The sequence below is a fragment of the Dreissena polymorpha genome, chromosome 3 (genome assembly GCF_020536995.1).
Source record: "Dreissena polymorpha isolate Duluth1 chromosome 3, UMN_Dpol_1.0, whole genome shotgun sequence".
NCBI classification, from domain to species: domain Eukaryota; kingdom Metazoa; phylum Mollusca; class Bivalvia; order Myida; family Dreissenidae; genus Dreissena; species Dreissena polymorpha.
The window spans coordinates 67245910-67262948 of NC_068357.1; the positions used below are offsets into that span (position 1 = coordinate 67245910).

A 17039-nucleotide genomic window follows, 5' to 3' on the forward strand; every position below is an offset into this window, starting at 1 on the left:
TATGAAAATCTCAAGATTAAATAGGACAATTACACAGATCAAGTAAGGTCAAAACCTAAATTAGGCAGCTGAGTTTGAAAGGTTTTATTCGTGCAATCCTCGGATACACAACAGTCACCTTTCATGTATAAAAGTAAGAATATCAATAACAAAATATTAATGTAGTGATAGCAGTGCGTCCGAAATTTTGAACCTTTTACAGTGTAATATTTGTTCCACTTATTATTTCGCACTTTCGCTTCTAGGTTGCAATCACAAACATGAAAACACCTTGCGATTATAGAAATCTTTCGCTGTCACGTCGACTTATTCAAGGGGGGGGGGGCATGCTAGTACGGTAGCTTACCGGGTTTAAGTGCGGTAAGTTCGAACTTAAATAAGGAATGAGCAACTGTTCATTATTCCTTATCGTAAAAAGGAATAAGGAACAAAGAAAAAGGAACCAACTTACTCTCCATTAATTCGCGTAGGTCATACTTGTAGTTTTTTCTGAAATAACAATGGCCAGAAATTAAATTCGCTTAATTTGAAATTAGTTGTGCTGCGCATTCCTGATTTGACGCCGACGCATTTAAACTTCCGGCCTTGAGTGACCTATACGTATATATTTAATTTAAACATGTTTGCCTAAATAACAGGTTGGTAAATAAAGACTGTTCTCAAAATGATTTAGTGTAGTTCTTGTTTACAACCGACGTTAAGTCGTTAAATGTGTGGCTTACGAAATCGATCATTGGGTAGATAACATGAAAACCTGACACGGGCACATATTTCACTGCAGTATTCGTGCGGAATAAAACATTGGTTTATTTATAAGCACATTTAAACGGTTGCGGGTTTATACAAGTTCACCGTATATAATCCTTTTAAAGGAGTATAAATCAAATCTGATCAAAGTTTAGCAACATTATTACGATCAAATAAATTTAACTACGCTTGACTTAAGAGTCTCAGTTTGAAGTTAAGTGAATCTTGAGTTGTCATTATGTGAACGTGCGATCTGTCTGTCTGTCTGTCTGTCTGTCTGTCTGTCTGTCTGTCTGTCTGTCTGTCTGTCTGTCTGTCTGTCTGTCTGTCTGTCTGTCTGTCTGTCTGTCTGTCTGTCTGTCTGTCTGACGGTCCGACGGCCCGACCGCCTGCCCGCACGTCCGTCTGCTCGCTAGCCCGACCGACCGCCCACCTGCCCGCCTTCCCGCCCGCCCGCCTGTCCGTCCGTCCGTCCGCTCGCTCGCCCGCCCGCCCGCCCGCCCGCCCGCCCGCTCATCCGTCCGTCCGCCTGTCTGTCTGTCTGTCTGTCAAATCAATTCACAATATAATCAAGAAAGGAATTATTTTTAAAATTCGCTAGTCATTTACATAAGGTGAGTGACCAATTACCTATAAAATTCGTCAAAAGACACACAAGAAAACATTAAACATATAAAACATGCACAAGTAGTTTCAACAATGCAAATGACTAAAAACCTTTACTATTAAGAGGCCTTAATCTTAACAAATACCTACAATTATATAGGGTTTTAAATACAAAATCGTTAATAGACTGATACGAGAATGCTAATCGAATCTGAAAGAACATCTTTTCGCACTAAGGATTTGCCTAACTTTGCAATCTCGTAAGATGATAAACGCTGGCATAGGGGCACAGTTGACTAATGTTTGGGGTTTGTTTCTTAAGATATATTTTAGTATTTTGAACTTGTATATCAATTTTTTTATGCAGCTAACACGTTCTCATTATACATAAACATATCACATTGCGCGCGATTTGTAAATAATATATTGTGAACCGAGTAAGATATTACCATACCGTGGCATCATCGGGGGCGGAAAAAAATATGCCGCGATTTTTTCAGCAACCGAAACTGATTCAATGTGTTTTATGACAATCTTGTTGACTTTATATTGTTATGATCTCACGATTATTTAATATGTTGAATAGTGTACCATGCGATTTTTCTCAACACCGACAGTAAACCAATCCTGTTACAAAAACACGTATAAACATATGCTTTTTGTAGAGATCTTTTAGGCCAAATGATCTCGTTATTCCATTAAGAGTTTTACATTCACATCAGGGACATTATCTCTTGTTGTTAATTTTAAAGTATACTATTTAAATACTATACATTTTAACTGATAAAAATACTCGTGAGCTTAATGTAAAGTATACAGTATTCATGTTGAATATTATTGTTCTGTGGAATTCAACAATAATATGTTAACGTAACGAAGTAGAGTGCTGGATATTAGCATTTAGTTATAATCTAAACGCAGCTCTTTCTTTTGAATGAAAAACTAAATTAGTATAGTGCACCTTTCATTGCTTACGATCTCGTTTGTAAATCGCACCTTATTCTTAATGCCACGATAGAGACCAGCACCAATTTGGCTGAAATTCTTAGGTTAATTGCGAAGTTTTGCAATTAGTACAGGTATTTTTAATAATTAAAATGCAATACAAGAATTTAAAATATAAATTATGATTGATAGTTTCATAAAAACATAATAGCGTTTCAAAAAGAAAAATATGTTGAATCAATATTAGCATATTACAATATACATATTTATTTATCAAAATGACACAATATAGTACGCACAATAGTACAATTTATGGTTGTATTTCTGCATACAATATAATTTACAAATATATGCATCCCATCTGCTCAATCACAGAGATAATCATTATGAGGCCGATTGTGTAAACCTAACTTAAGGTATGGCTTATGAGGTCTTAAGGTCGTTTTCAGATTAAACGCTAGGAAAATACATACACCACAAAATCAAGCATGAACAAACAAGATTGCATTATTTTCAACAATGACGAGGAATCGGATTTTCCAAATGAGAAAGCGGACACGAGTTTTTCTTTAACCGCTCGAAATAGTTGAAGCTGACTTCACGTTGAATGTTGAAATAAAATACACATATGTTTGTGAGTGTGTGTTTTCTTATCAGAAAAGTCCAGACCTATTCGATCAGATGTTATAAGAACATCTGTAATTAAACTGGAATTTTAATCGGGATCTTCGTACGCATGAACACATTTTCCTTAAAAGTTTAAAAGTTGGTTCGCGTAGATAATTATTACGTGTAGTCCTATAAACAGTTTCATCATTAAATTCATTAACAACGAATTAAAATAATCAATATATGTCTAATCATAAAGTTCATAAATGTGCCTAAACGTTCAAGAGCTATATGTACGCTTAAACATCTAGGAAATAATTATTATATAATGGAAAAATTAACTTAAGAAACAATATCGGCAAAAGTGTTTTGTTTTCAAATCTCGTTTCTAGTGTACATCAACAATAAATGTACAAGTGAATTATGAATGAAATATTAATTAATTTATGGGCGATATAAACTGAGATGCAAATTTGCTTATTGCGAACTTGCATCTGCAGGAGACTTTTTCTTAATTTCAAGGCCATTCATGACTGTTTGATGTTTGAAGCACGATCTTCACGATTGCTCTTTAACTCATGTTACCAAAATATCACGGTCACCCATGACGATTGACATGTATACACATTCACAGTATTTTATCGTAAGCTGATTATTTATTATTTTGATCAATATATAGAAGTAGTATATATTATAAAACACGAAATTGGACAATATAAAAGATTCAATGAAATCAAAGGATCATACTTACTTAAACGCATCTAATAACTATGTTTCTATTTATAGTTAATTTTTTAAGAAGATTCAATATTCACCATAATTAGGAAAAGACATACTCTTAATTCATTAGTCGGTAAATCGTTACATTGAAACGCAGATTAATCATTAGACCCACCTAAATTTTATTTCGAGTGTTAATTATGCTGCTGTCTAGATCACATATAATCTGAATTAACCTTGAATATTAATTAAAATAATAATGCAATGTTAAATGGCGCAATGGATCGCTCCATTGTATTATAGGTTTTGAATTTGACTATTCATTATGACTTTATGTCAAAAAGCTGGGTCGATCGCGACAATTTTGAACACATATACCTATTATCATTATCATTGACCGTTCAACAAGACAACGTATCTAATTCACATATTGGATATACATGGATATAGAAGCAATATATATGATTTGTTTGAAAACGTCTACCAAACGTAGAAAGATGAATCCTTCATTGGTCTATATAAATTTGATATGTTCAAACGATGCAATAATAAGAAAAACTGTGGGTTTTTAATAACGCTATGAGTGGACAGTGAGACAATGTATCAAACATACGTAATATTTTTTTTTATCTTTTTTTTTCATATCTGCAAGCTAGTGCAGTCTGACTGTGGAGGTGTTAGGATAAGATAAGCCTCATAATTCAAAAGTTCTTTTATAATGAAGCCATGCTGTTAGCAAATCTACTATATATGTCACACTCATTCGTACAATCTTGGGCTACGCAATAATGTATACTTCCGTCGCATGTATTATCTAATGAATCGATGCATAACGCGATATAATAATACTGCATTGATTGTTTACACACTTCAGCGACTTTCATACGTACATTAGACACTTGTAAAAAGTTGGCTGTTACATGTTTGCTAGATGTTAATTAAAGGGGCCTTTCCACAGATGTTGGCATGTTTTGAAGTTTGTCATTAAATGCATTAAATTGATAAATGTAAACATTGGATCTAAAAAGGTCCAGTAAAAAATCAAGAATAAAATTTAAAAAAAGGAAAAAAAGTAGCCCGCAGCAGGGCTCGAACCAGTGTCCCCCGGAGTCCTGGAGTAAAAACCAATTAGACCGCTCGGCCATCCTGCAAAGTATATATAGTAGACGTATTTTATACTCTATATAAGCAATCTTCGTAGTTTCACAAAATTAAACGACAACAACAGAACTCTCCAAATTCTTCAATCGTTTCGCGTTGCAACGCTTTATAATTTTCAGGGTTTTAAATCGTCAAAAGATGCATATAATGGCTATATTAGACCATGGTAAATGTTCAGTATTACTGTTTCCTCACAAATATCATAACTAAAACGAAAATTTGCGAATCAGAAACAACTTTTTTCAATTTTGTCGATTTACCAAAACGTGAAAAGATCACTTTACTTATTTTTTTTTAAATGAATGACATATATTTTCCATAAGTTCGATGTTATGTTAGTCATCAATGGCACAGATATAATAAATTCATTTTCTAAAGGAATGGCGGAAAAGTTGCAAGTTTTGTTGGTACATGAAATTAGCTTATTTGATAAAAATATGTTGTACTGTGAGCATATCATCTTCAGTGCAGAAAGTGCATACTAAATGACACAAATTTTGAAACAACATGCGAATGATAAATAGCAATTTAAAAATTGAAAATATTATTTTTTGCTTCAAGCGTTGTTTTTGTAATCAAAGCGTTTGAATGTATGCTTCTTATCTTGCCATTAAATTGTGAGTTGACAGTTGTGAACATATGTTGAAAATATGTTACTGCAGAAATTAGTTCGACGCCCAGCGCAAAGCAATTTACGAAGAATGTCCTAATTGTGGTTATTTAGGTGCGGTTTAATGTCGACACTATAATCAATTAGTGATTCACATTTTTATTTCCGCAGATTTCAGAGCTACAGCTTCTTGCAAAAAATGCGCCTTAAAGTACAAGACAGGTTTTGTAATGCTTTGTACTTGCTGTTTCCGTTTGCATAGGAGACTCTCAATGCATATCATATGATGTCGACAAATCGCGTTGTATCGTTTTCCGTTGTCAATGTGTGAGACTTATTCATTGACCAAACGTCACGAAAGACACAAAAAATGGGAAAATGCTCTTAGCGGTTTCCTCCTCACACACGTTAACGGTAACCACTGCGTTCACTGGTAAAAACCTACCAGATCTTAGAGGATTTCTTTGTTTCAAATGAAAACAAACAACGTTTTTCTACACGCAATTGTGATTTAATACACAGTTTACTGTCGAAAATACCCGATAAATTCAAAACGATCAATGTCTGATCATTTATAGGCTGACTTTATTGAAGTTATCATCACCGGTTATTTAATTGCAACATGGATTTGATAAAAGATAGGCAAGCCTGACCCAGGCAAATGTTTGCGCGGCCTTTGCTAAAATTGATTATTACTCGTGCTCATTTGTCACAACTTTTGCAATTTAAATTCACGAGTGGAGCGTCTGTAAAAAAAATGCGAAATGCGCATAATTTCATTTTTAAAATACATAATTCAATACCAGTGACAGCATTTATGTGTCCAACTTATAGAAAAGACATTAATTCATACTTATAATTACAGCTAATGTTTGTTTCGAAAAAGTAATGGAACACGCTGTTCCATTCACTAAACAGCGCACACGTCGTGTTTTATACTCGATATTTACTCTCTTTCTTAGGTATACTTCAAGCCACTGTGGTTTTAAACGGTGTCAAGTTTTGTTCGATAATCTAGAGTGTTTCGCGGAGCTTCTGAATGTATTTTATATTTAACCTCGATACGCTTCAGTTTACTGGCTGACTTGGAGTAATGTTTGTCTGTCCTATTTTAGGTCATGTTTACACATTTATGACATTGTATAGATTTTTAAACGGCTAATGATCGCAAACCGAACTGGTTACGGAATGCAGTTTAAGGCGGACTTGAACAATAATAAACTAGTATAACTAATATAACGATTGAATACGCACAATTTTAGGATAGCGACAACAAACATGCCACGTGTACGGCATCATATTTAATATTTATATAACGTAGTTTATTTAATAGAGTTTGCAATGGGATTGTTACAAATACTTATGGTATTAATATTGGATGGTATGTAGAACTTGATTATAACGGAACAATTGTGAAAGTTTGAAGTAATTTAAATAATTTTCAAATATTTATTCTCACTAAGGCGTAAACATGTTATTGGTTTCCACTAACTAGACCTGGTTTTATTTTTTGCACCAAACCGAAATAAATTTTGGAATACTAAATTGATTTAAAACGATCATTGTGTTATACAGATCGTATTTGCTAAATTAAAGTTTACAGGTAGAACAAAAGTTGCAGCGAGATTTGGAAGATATCTGTCTTTGTACAATAATTATAAATGCGATATTAATTTTTGATTTTACAAAGTAAACGAAAACAGTTTTTTTACCTACCTATCTTATTTTCTTAGAATTTTTATTCCCCCGGATCGGATGATTGGGGGTATATTGTTTTTGGCCTGTCTGTCTGTCATTGTATGTGTCTGTCTGTCATTGCATGTGTGTGTCTGTCCCAAAACTTTAACCTTGGTCAGAACTTTTGCAATATTGATGATAGCACTTTGATATCTGGCATGCATGTGTATCTCATAAAGCTGCACATTTTGAGTGGTGAAAGGTCAAGGTAAACGTCATCCTTCAAGGTCAACGGTTAAATATATGGCTTCAAAGCGGCGCAGTAGGGGGCATTGTGTTTCACAAACACAGCTCTTGTTTTTTTGTTGAACCAGTCTACGTTTTATGAATAAACATTTATTATTTGAGAGATTATTTTAAGGTATATATTTTAAATCCTTATTTTCTTTTTGTAGCGAATCGTATTACGTAGTTAATTTATTGTTTTGTTATTAATGGCATTTCGTTTTAATACCTAAATTATGAATTGTATTTATTTTATTTGTCATTGCTCCAGTGCAAGTTGTGGTTGCATTCGACTGTCCCTTTGGAACATGCAGCCTACAACTGACAAATTGCTCAGTTGCCGCAGATATGATTCGTTTCTATAACGACAAGACCTTTTGCAACGGTCGCGGTGTTATCATCTCGAAGGTGGGAATGAATAAAACGTCTTGCTCCTGTTTCCCATCCTACTACGGCACCGAATGCCAGCACAACTACACTATCGGTTTCAATTGCACATCGTCTGAGGAATGCAACGGGGGCGTGTGTAATGGCACCAGGTGTGAACGGTGTCCCTCTGGGTGGCGTGGACAAAGGTGTGAACTCGAGACAATTTCAGATCCTCCGGTCGGAACAAAGTGTGAGAATGGCGGATCTACGTACGCTTTCGGAAACAGAACCGAGTGTCTCTGCGCTTGTGGATTCAAAGGTGTTACATGCTCAGAAATGACACATTCGGTTGTGAATGATACAAAATGCAATGAGATAATGTGTAATGGACGAGGATTCTGTACTATTCGTCCAGACACAGACACGGCTTACTGCCGCTGCTTTGGGGAATTCACCGGAGAGTTCTGTCAAAATACTTTAACAGAGCCATCAACAAACCTTTCTGATGCCATACCCGTATCCACTAACGTATGTTCTAATAACCGCATATGCATAAATGGAGGATCATGCGTGAGTGTAGGTGGCATAAAAAGGTGTATTTGCGCTTGTGGATTCCACGGTTTGAATTGCGAATTCAGCCTTGATCCACAAAACCCTTTCTATGAGGACGCCTGCAGATATATTCCTTGTTTAAATAACGGAACTTGTGTATGGACGGCTGATGGATGCAAAGTAGAATGCAAATGTTCCCCGCAATTCAGTGGAACATATTGCGAAATAGCCATTAAAACGACCTCACAAGCTCCAAATACCTCATGTAAAACAAAATTTTCCGAATGCGCAACAGACCGCGATTGTGCCAACACAAAGATTTGTAAAATAGTGGATAAGTGTGGCTCGACAAAATGCTATACAGATTCTGATGCGGATAGTTCACAATATATCTTGTTTATTGCTATATCAATGACTGCACTGATCGTTTTCCTAATAGCCATTTGTGGCTGTTTTTCTCGCAGGTATTTCAAACAGTTATGTTCTCGCGGAGTTGGTAACGCACGAGGCCAGCCAAGAGGCAGGATCTGCACCATTTCCGGTGCTCACATCAGTGTTCTCGATGTCGATGCCGGAAATTCATCCAATAGTGACGACCTCCCATCATACGATGAAGCATGTGAGAAACCACCGGATTATTCGGAAGTTGTTAATGGGTACCGAGCTATTTTTGAGCGCCCCGGGGCGCGTTTTCAAAGTATTTCTGACTGCATACATTTATAACGAAAGCTGCATTACCCACTATGAAAAATCCAACAATTGTTCATTTGTATTATAAGGCACTATCGGTATTTCATTATGCATAATATTATATTCCTGTGCAATATTACTATAATAATCTCATGTCAGATGTATAAAGTATTAATTGTTCATCTTTATTTTAAAGTAATTACATGTATAGACTTGAAATGATCAATCACAATTAAGCATTTTCATTCCAATTCGTGTTCAGTTCAATTTATCATTTTCATTCCAATTCGTGTTCAGTTATTATTTATCTGTTTGTGTTTGTGTGATGTGTATTGGGCTGTGTCACAATGTATGGCAACGGGCCAGCAGCCTCAAATAAAGGACGTATAAAATATGGTACAAATGGTCTCCTGCTGATGTTACTGGAGTTTCACTTTGTCACTATATTTTTCTTTTATTTGGCTTGTCTTGCATTTTCATATAATTCTGACTCAATCTCACAATAATTGTTTAATTATTACCTTTTTAAAGCCTTATTATCTGTTTGCACAGTAAGTGAGACAACTACAATAAATGTCTTAATATGTTAATTTCATACGCATTCTGATTTGTGTGTAAGAACAGACATTTCATAAATGTAACAAAATCAATTATTCTGCCGTATTACCTGTACAAGTATGCACATATCTTCGTCTGTAGTTGGTTATTTTGACGTTAACCGCTGGTAATTTCTTACAAACAACAACAAACAATACACTACTTATTACAAAATCTATTGCATTATAGATACATGTTGCTACTGGGAGTGCTTCTTTTGTCTTATGTGACGGTGTATTGACGTTTTCATGGAAACATGAAACCTGCACCGTCAGGGTATGTAGCGACCGACTTCTTAAAATACTAGCATATAATTATAAACGATGCTTCAATTTTGCGATTTGAAGATAAGAATAAAAAAGCTTTTAAAAAAGTCGCTCAGTATAATGGAGTCTGTTTCTGGGACAACTGGGCCTACTGCATGAGCGTTAAGTGTCGTCCCAGATTAGCATGTGCAGTCCACACAAGCTAATCAGGGACGACATTTTCCGCTTGTGTTATTGTTTCATTTAAAGTAAGCCTACTAGCGAAATTTCAGTTTTGCGAAAAGTATCATACATGATTAGCCTGTGCGCGTTGCACAGGCTAATCTGGGCTGACATTTTATATACCCATGTATTAAGCACGGTTTTCTTACAACGACTCTTAATGTTACCAGTAAGGATTAAAAGTGCAGCTTATGTTTGGATGTTAAGTGTTTAGTTGCTTGGTATGAAATCACTCGAGCTTCGCATTCCTGATTTAATGAGAGATCATTTTTACGAGAGACGTAAACTGTAAATTCGGTTAATGTGCTGTTAACGTGTAGAAGTCAAATATCGGGGATATACAATGAGATCTGACACAGGACCTCGTTAGTATTCATGCGGGACAAATAGTTGTTTATGTATTAACATATTAAAACGATAACGTTTGAATACATACCGGTGTATTCACAGTGTATGTTCCTTTTAAAGGTGTATTAAAGCGGCCTTTTCACGTTTTGGTAAATTGACACAATACAAATCAAAAAGTTTCAGATTCGCAAATTTTCGTTGTGATTATGATATTTGTGAGGAAACAGTAATACTGAACATCATTTACCATGCTCTAAAATATCTATAATATGCATCTTTTGACGATTTAAAAATCAGAAAATTATAAAGCGTTGCAACGAGGAAAAATTGACTAATATAGAAAGTTCTGTTGTTGTCGTTATATTGTGTTATACTACGAGGATTGCTTATATAAAGTATTAAATATATCACTAATTGTATGAGCACGGTTGGCCGATTGGTCTAAGCGATAGACTTTCTCTAGGGTTCAGTGGTTCGAGCCCAATTGAGAGTTACTTTTTTCTTTCTTTAATAGTATTCTTGATTTTTTACTGGAGCATTTTAGATCCAATGTTTACATTTATCAATAGAAAGCATAAAATGACAAACTTCAATACATGACAAAATCTGTGAAAAGGTTCCTTTAAGCAATTATGATTAAACTTAAGCAGCATTAATGCGATCAAATCAGTTTAATTACGGTTAACTTTAGTGAAACTTGAGTTGTAATTACGGCGATTCAATTTATAAAATTAGTAAGAGATTCGAACGATATTTTGTATTAAAAACATGTGCAAGGATTGCTTTAAATAAGTGGTTTAAACCATAATTGAATGACTTAACTATCTTTAACTTATTATCTTATAATTTATTGAAATATCGTGGAACCAATTCCATTTAACATGAATTGTGTCAACAAAACTCACGAGTGTTATAATTATTGGGGAAAAAGGCTGAATTTTGTCATTTTGCACCACACTTTAATGTCAACCCAACATTGGTTTTCAACTCCAAATTACGTTACTATAGAAACGCACGTTGCTGTCAACCAGACTGTGGGTATAAACACCATGTATTGCTTTCGATGTTTCTTGTTTGTGATTATACAATAACAGTGGATCGCAGTTAAAATGGACAATAACTCGCTGGCGTATTATTGATTACATGCCTTTTAATTTAGAAACGTACATCTAGCCTTTGTTCACATTGTCAGAAATGAGCTTGCGCATACAAGGGAAACATTATACTCAAGGATAAAATATAACATGGCTTTAAAATTAAACGTAAACAAAATCCAAACTTTGTTTATTAGAAGGACATTTGTAAACGCAATTCAACCGCACCTATAATGCAAAATATATCTGTTTAAACAGCTTGCATTAGTTGACAATACATTAATAACACATTAGGAGAGAGCAAAACGTCCTATTCTACCTCGAAAGGTACACAAACACGTTATTTTAATAAATATCAAAGTCTTCTGTGTTTAACGGTAATGTTAAAATAGGAGTATTACTGAGATGGTGTCTACATACATGTAGATTGTATGTGTGGGTTTAAGTATAGTATTAAATGTAGTTCACAATGAAACAAAAATATAAATGGTTTCTCAGTGGCGCACAATTGTTTTGTTTTAAGCTTCATTTGTACTCGAGACAATGTGTAATTTCCTAATAATGGGTAGATTTGGGAAGATTTGGGTAGATTTGGGTAATTCGTGTCGCCCCTTACGGCTGGTAAACCTATGTCTGTCCAGTTTATGCCTGGACATACCGAAGTTCAAATAATCTTCACCCATAAAATCAGACAAATGAGCGAGGAGGGTGTTCTCTTGCAATGTAAAGTTGGTCGCTCGTTGTTTCGCCATTTCTTTCCCACTATCGTCTGCATTCACTTCCGTGTTTTTTTTCCAAATTTGTGTACATGTTTGTTGTTGATTAAAAGATCGACGACAACAGCATAAAATCGATACATATATTTTGTGACAGCTGTTTCGACAGATGCCGGAAGCGTAAACCTCTTACATTATGTACTTTTTATATTATTTAATCATCATCTACAAGTAATATTAATATTTTTTTATCAACACATTTGTCCGCTTATAACATTCCGCCATGTTGCGAGCACTTTTCAACGTAATGTTCTAAATATAGTAATATTTTTAGCTTGTCGATTCAAGTTATAGAATTATTTTTAAACGAAAATGCATTTATTTTTTCTAAGTATTTAAGGACAAATCTTACCTTAGTTTCTACCTAAGGGACTTAATGAAAGTTAAGGAAATTTTTGCCTTAGGTAAATTCTTAGATAATTAAGGAAATTTTATCCATAATACTTAGGTGGTTGGTGAATACGGGCCCTGACCTACAACTCTAGGCGCGGAACACTGGCAGCGGCCGGACGGCAGACTTGAATGCTTCCAGGCTCGGGGCTGTCACTACTGCGGTGGGTAAGGAGTTCCAGATAGATACTGTCCTTGGGAAAAACGAGCGTTGATATGCGTTACGTATGGTTTGTGAAGGAATGAAGTTTTGAGAGTTGAATTGTCTGGTTGATCTGAATATGGAATATGGAATATGTCTGGTAGATATGAAGCTGGTACGGCAACAAGACCATAAACAACCCTGTAGAATAGCACCAAGTCAAAGCATTTGAGTTCATTGATGATTGATGTTAAACTATCCGGCTGGAATGGGTTGAAAGGCTTGTTCGCTACGAATCTGGCAGCATTGCGTTGTACTTGTTCGATTTGTTTCAGTTGAGTGTTTGTTTATTATTATTATTATTATTATTATTATTATTATTATTATTATTATTATTATTATTATTATTATTATTATTATTATTATTATTATTATTATTATTATTATTATTTTATTACTGACCCTTGATTATAACATATAAATCGTATTATTTCTTACCAATTTAAATCGTATCATCAATTCGTTTGTTCGTGTTTCCAGAATACCGGACTCCATTATTCGTCTGCAATGCTGCCATAAATCTTTGTCTCGTTGATTGGGTCTTGTTCAGACTCTCAATTTGTTCCCGAATTTTCAAAGAGGGGTTTGTGACGAAGAAGCTAGTTTTTATTGACCCTTCTTTTACTCATTTTATTTTTCTTATTTTTTATGTTTAAATTGAGCCGTTTATCTATCACATAGCAGGTACACATCGTTTCGAACATTATAACGACTCCACATATTATATATGACTTTCGAATCAAAGACATATTTTATTTTCACTCTGTCATATTTATATTACATCTAATATTAATTTGAGCGGACCACTGTTTTTCTGCATTGCGGCGATAGTACATCATGAATCTATTGGTTTGTCAAATCTTCGTTAAAACAAAGTCATGAAATTTAATGATTTCTAATTCAGGTAAAACTAGTGTCCCGTGTCATGTTGTGTCTTAAAGAAAACTACTGTAAGTAGATAAAATTGAATCTCTGTTTGAACGACGGTACGTCTAAGAGACATCGATAAAGCTATACTTAATAACTTTGGTCACAATGAGGGACTCTAAAATATTACTATTAGACACTTAAGTGATAATCAGTTGTCCTGTTTACCGTTTACAAAAGATTAACAGATTTAGGTTTTCAGAAAATTTATTGACAAAATCATTTATATGTGAAATAAATACATGGGTAATATTTTATTTTAAATTTTTTTTAATTAAACCGATGGCATTTTATCAACAGACTTTCGTCTTCAAAATTGTCGTCCGCTTTTGTTGAGAAGTTTCTCACCGACTTCACCTTTTCATCACCTTCTGTCGCACTTCTATCTCCTGACGACTTCCGGTTTCCATCACACACGATCGCACTTCCAACTCCTGACGACTTCGGGTTTCCATCACACACTATCGCACTTCCAACTCCTGACGACTTCGGGTTTCCATCACACACGATCGCACTTCCAACTCCTGACGACTTCCGATTTCCATCACACTCAGTTGCTCTGAAGAGTTTCGCTTTACATCACAATTGGTTACATATGTTGCTTTTCTATCTCCGGATGACATGATACAAAATCTAAGAAATCTATAATAGAGTTGCTCAACAATATTTCTTTGTTCGTTATTTCCTTTTAAGAACAAAATGATCTCAGTTTGTGAGGTGTTGATGAAATGTTGTCAATATATGAGTTTCTAATTGCATCAAGTTGCCAATGAAGATGTTGTGGGTCTCCGCACTTTTATTTTAATTTCTGCGTAATCCCACGGAGGCCAGTTTTTATACAAAGTGTCATATTTTACTCAATTTTTTTAACGATTGATAATATATTTTACTCAAATCAATTAACAAGTGAGTCGATCACAAGAATGCAATAGCCGTGAATATATAGCATGGCACTAATCAAGCGCCCGTAATCGATCTACAGCTTTTTGCGACTCAAACAGAACAAACAAAAGAAGGTGTGCAAAATTGTGACCGGGACTGAAAAATCATTCTAGCAACCCGACAAGTCGACCGTCGCGGTTTGGAGCCAATTGACAGAAGTTTATAATAATATTAACCCTCAAAAATGGTGCTTTGAGGAGACTTCGAGCAAACATTTTTTTCGAGCCAAGCAAGTTCGAGCCATCGGGTTTCGACTGTAAATAAAATCATGTGCGTTTAAATAAGCTAATACAGCAATCAATGAAACCGATGAAACCTTTTCAGAACTTTGTCTTTCAGTCTTGTGTTTGTAACAGTTGCTTCGTTTCTTGACGACTTTAACTTCCAATGACACTCTCCTGACTATATCAGAATCGTTCTTCAGCTACAAATTTCAGAGATGAAATTTCAAAGTAAGATCGCATAGCGAACTTAATTGACTTAGTTTTAATCGACAATCTGTCTCAAATTTTAATGATGGCTTCTTTAAGTGATTGATTTTTACAGCGGCAGGCGAGGTAAAGTATTTATAATTTAGCAACACTTCGGACTTCTATTTTAAACATGAGTCAAGTGTTTGCAACCAATCTGCAATAGTTACCGTTTTCGCCTGCTAAGAATCTATGTATGATTTCATCACTAAAATATGTATATCAAGTAGAGTTATCGTATCTTTACGAGTAATTTCAGTTTGCTTTTCTGACTGACATATGGAGAAACTGTTGAATAGTGGTCGAAATTGACATACATACACATTAAAACCTATCGCCCAACCAAAAATTGATATCTCATATACTTTTTAAGTTCTTACACCATTCAATTATGTTATATTTGGTTATACATTGAGTTATTATAACATGGCCTTCAATCCTAGATGTAGACGAATGACTGCGTATAAGCCCCACAGTTTTCTTCCCATTCTTCAAAGTAAATAAATTACATCAGTTTAATTCGTGGGTTTTGAGGCATATGGTTCCTGTATTCGGAAATATGACTTTCGCCTACATTACTTAATTTTATCAGAAGGTTTTTTGTTTCTTTCTTTTGAGATCATGTACATTCTTTATAGCATCGATATAAGTATCTAAACTAAGTGGATTTTCGTTTTTGGATTGTTTTATACTTTTGTTTGTCATGGTTCCTGAATAGAAGATTGTAACATACACGAAACTAAGTCACATTAATTTCAATTACGACACGTATAACTCGTTTAAAATAAGAGTTACAAATGAGTCAGTCGCATCACCAACACCGCCATCACTTTCATCATCATCCCCACCACCACCACCATCAGCATCAACACCACTATCACAACCATTTCCATCACCATCACCGTAAACACCACCATCACAATTACCACCATAACAATCATCATTTTCATCACCATCATCGTCGTCATCGCCCACACCACCACCATCACAACCACCATCACCCTAAAAACGTCCATCACCATCACCACCACCAACAACACCATCACCACCACCAGAGCCACCCCAACAATCAGCAACAACAAACAAAAAACCTCAACCATCATTACCATTTCCACCATCACCATCACAGGCACCACCACCAACACCACCATTACCGCCATCCCCACCACTATCACTCCTCACCTCTTCCATCACCATCACAACCATCACAACCACCATCGCACCCTACACCACCATAACCACCATTACCATTATTATCACGACTACAATCACTTTAACCATCACGACCATCACCACCACCATTACCATCACCATAAATAACACCATCACTATCAACACCACCACCATAACCACCATTATCACCATCTTCCCCATCATCACCACCTTCACAATTACCACAACCATCACCATTACCGCCCTCATCTTCACCACCGTCATCACAATCACCATCATATCCATCACCACTATCAAACCACAACCATCACCTTCACCATCACCACCATTATCACTAACATCACCACCATCAACACCATCACCAACACCACATTTACCACCACCATTACGCTACCGTAAACACTTTCACTACCACCATCACAACCATCACCACAAACTACTATAAAAAATTCAAAGAAGATGCATATTATGATAAGAAAGAACTTAGAAGTTACACCTCGTTCATTCGCTGCTTCTTAAAACGTGCGTTATAAAATGGAAAAATATATTCGCCCTAAATACGATTTTAAAGGTTATGTCAATGTCTAGGCTGCAATTTTGTGAACTAATATTTACTCTAGTCATGACAGAACTGTATGTTTTGTATTGACATTGAATTAAA

General features: G+C 35.2%; 3 protein-coding genes across 4 annotated transcripts in view; 1 reads left to right on the forward strand and 2 right to left on the reverse strand.

The window, feature by feature from the left end:
- LOC127874575 (uncharacterized) overlaps positions 1 to 17039 on the reverse strand; it is a 207673-nt gene that overhangs the window by 135620 nt on the left and 55014 nt on the right. The window lies entirely within an intron of this gene.
- The window catches only part of LOC127874580 (uncharacterized), a 194855-nt gene that overhangs the window by 135620 nt on the left and 42196 nt on the right, over positions 1 to 17039 (reverse strand). The gene's annotated exons all lie outside the window — the stretch shown is intronic.
- Positions 6663 to 9525, forward strand: LOC127874577 (fibropellin-1-like). Its single transcript, XM_052418973.1, has 2 exons — positions 6663 to 6779; positions 7632 to 9525. The coding sequence occupies exons 1-2, from the start codon at positions 6740 to 6742 to the stop codon at positions 9002 to 9004; spliced, it is 1413 nt and encodes a 470-aa protein (XP_052274933.1). The 5' UTR covers positions 6663 to 6739; the 3' UTR covers positions 9005 to 9525.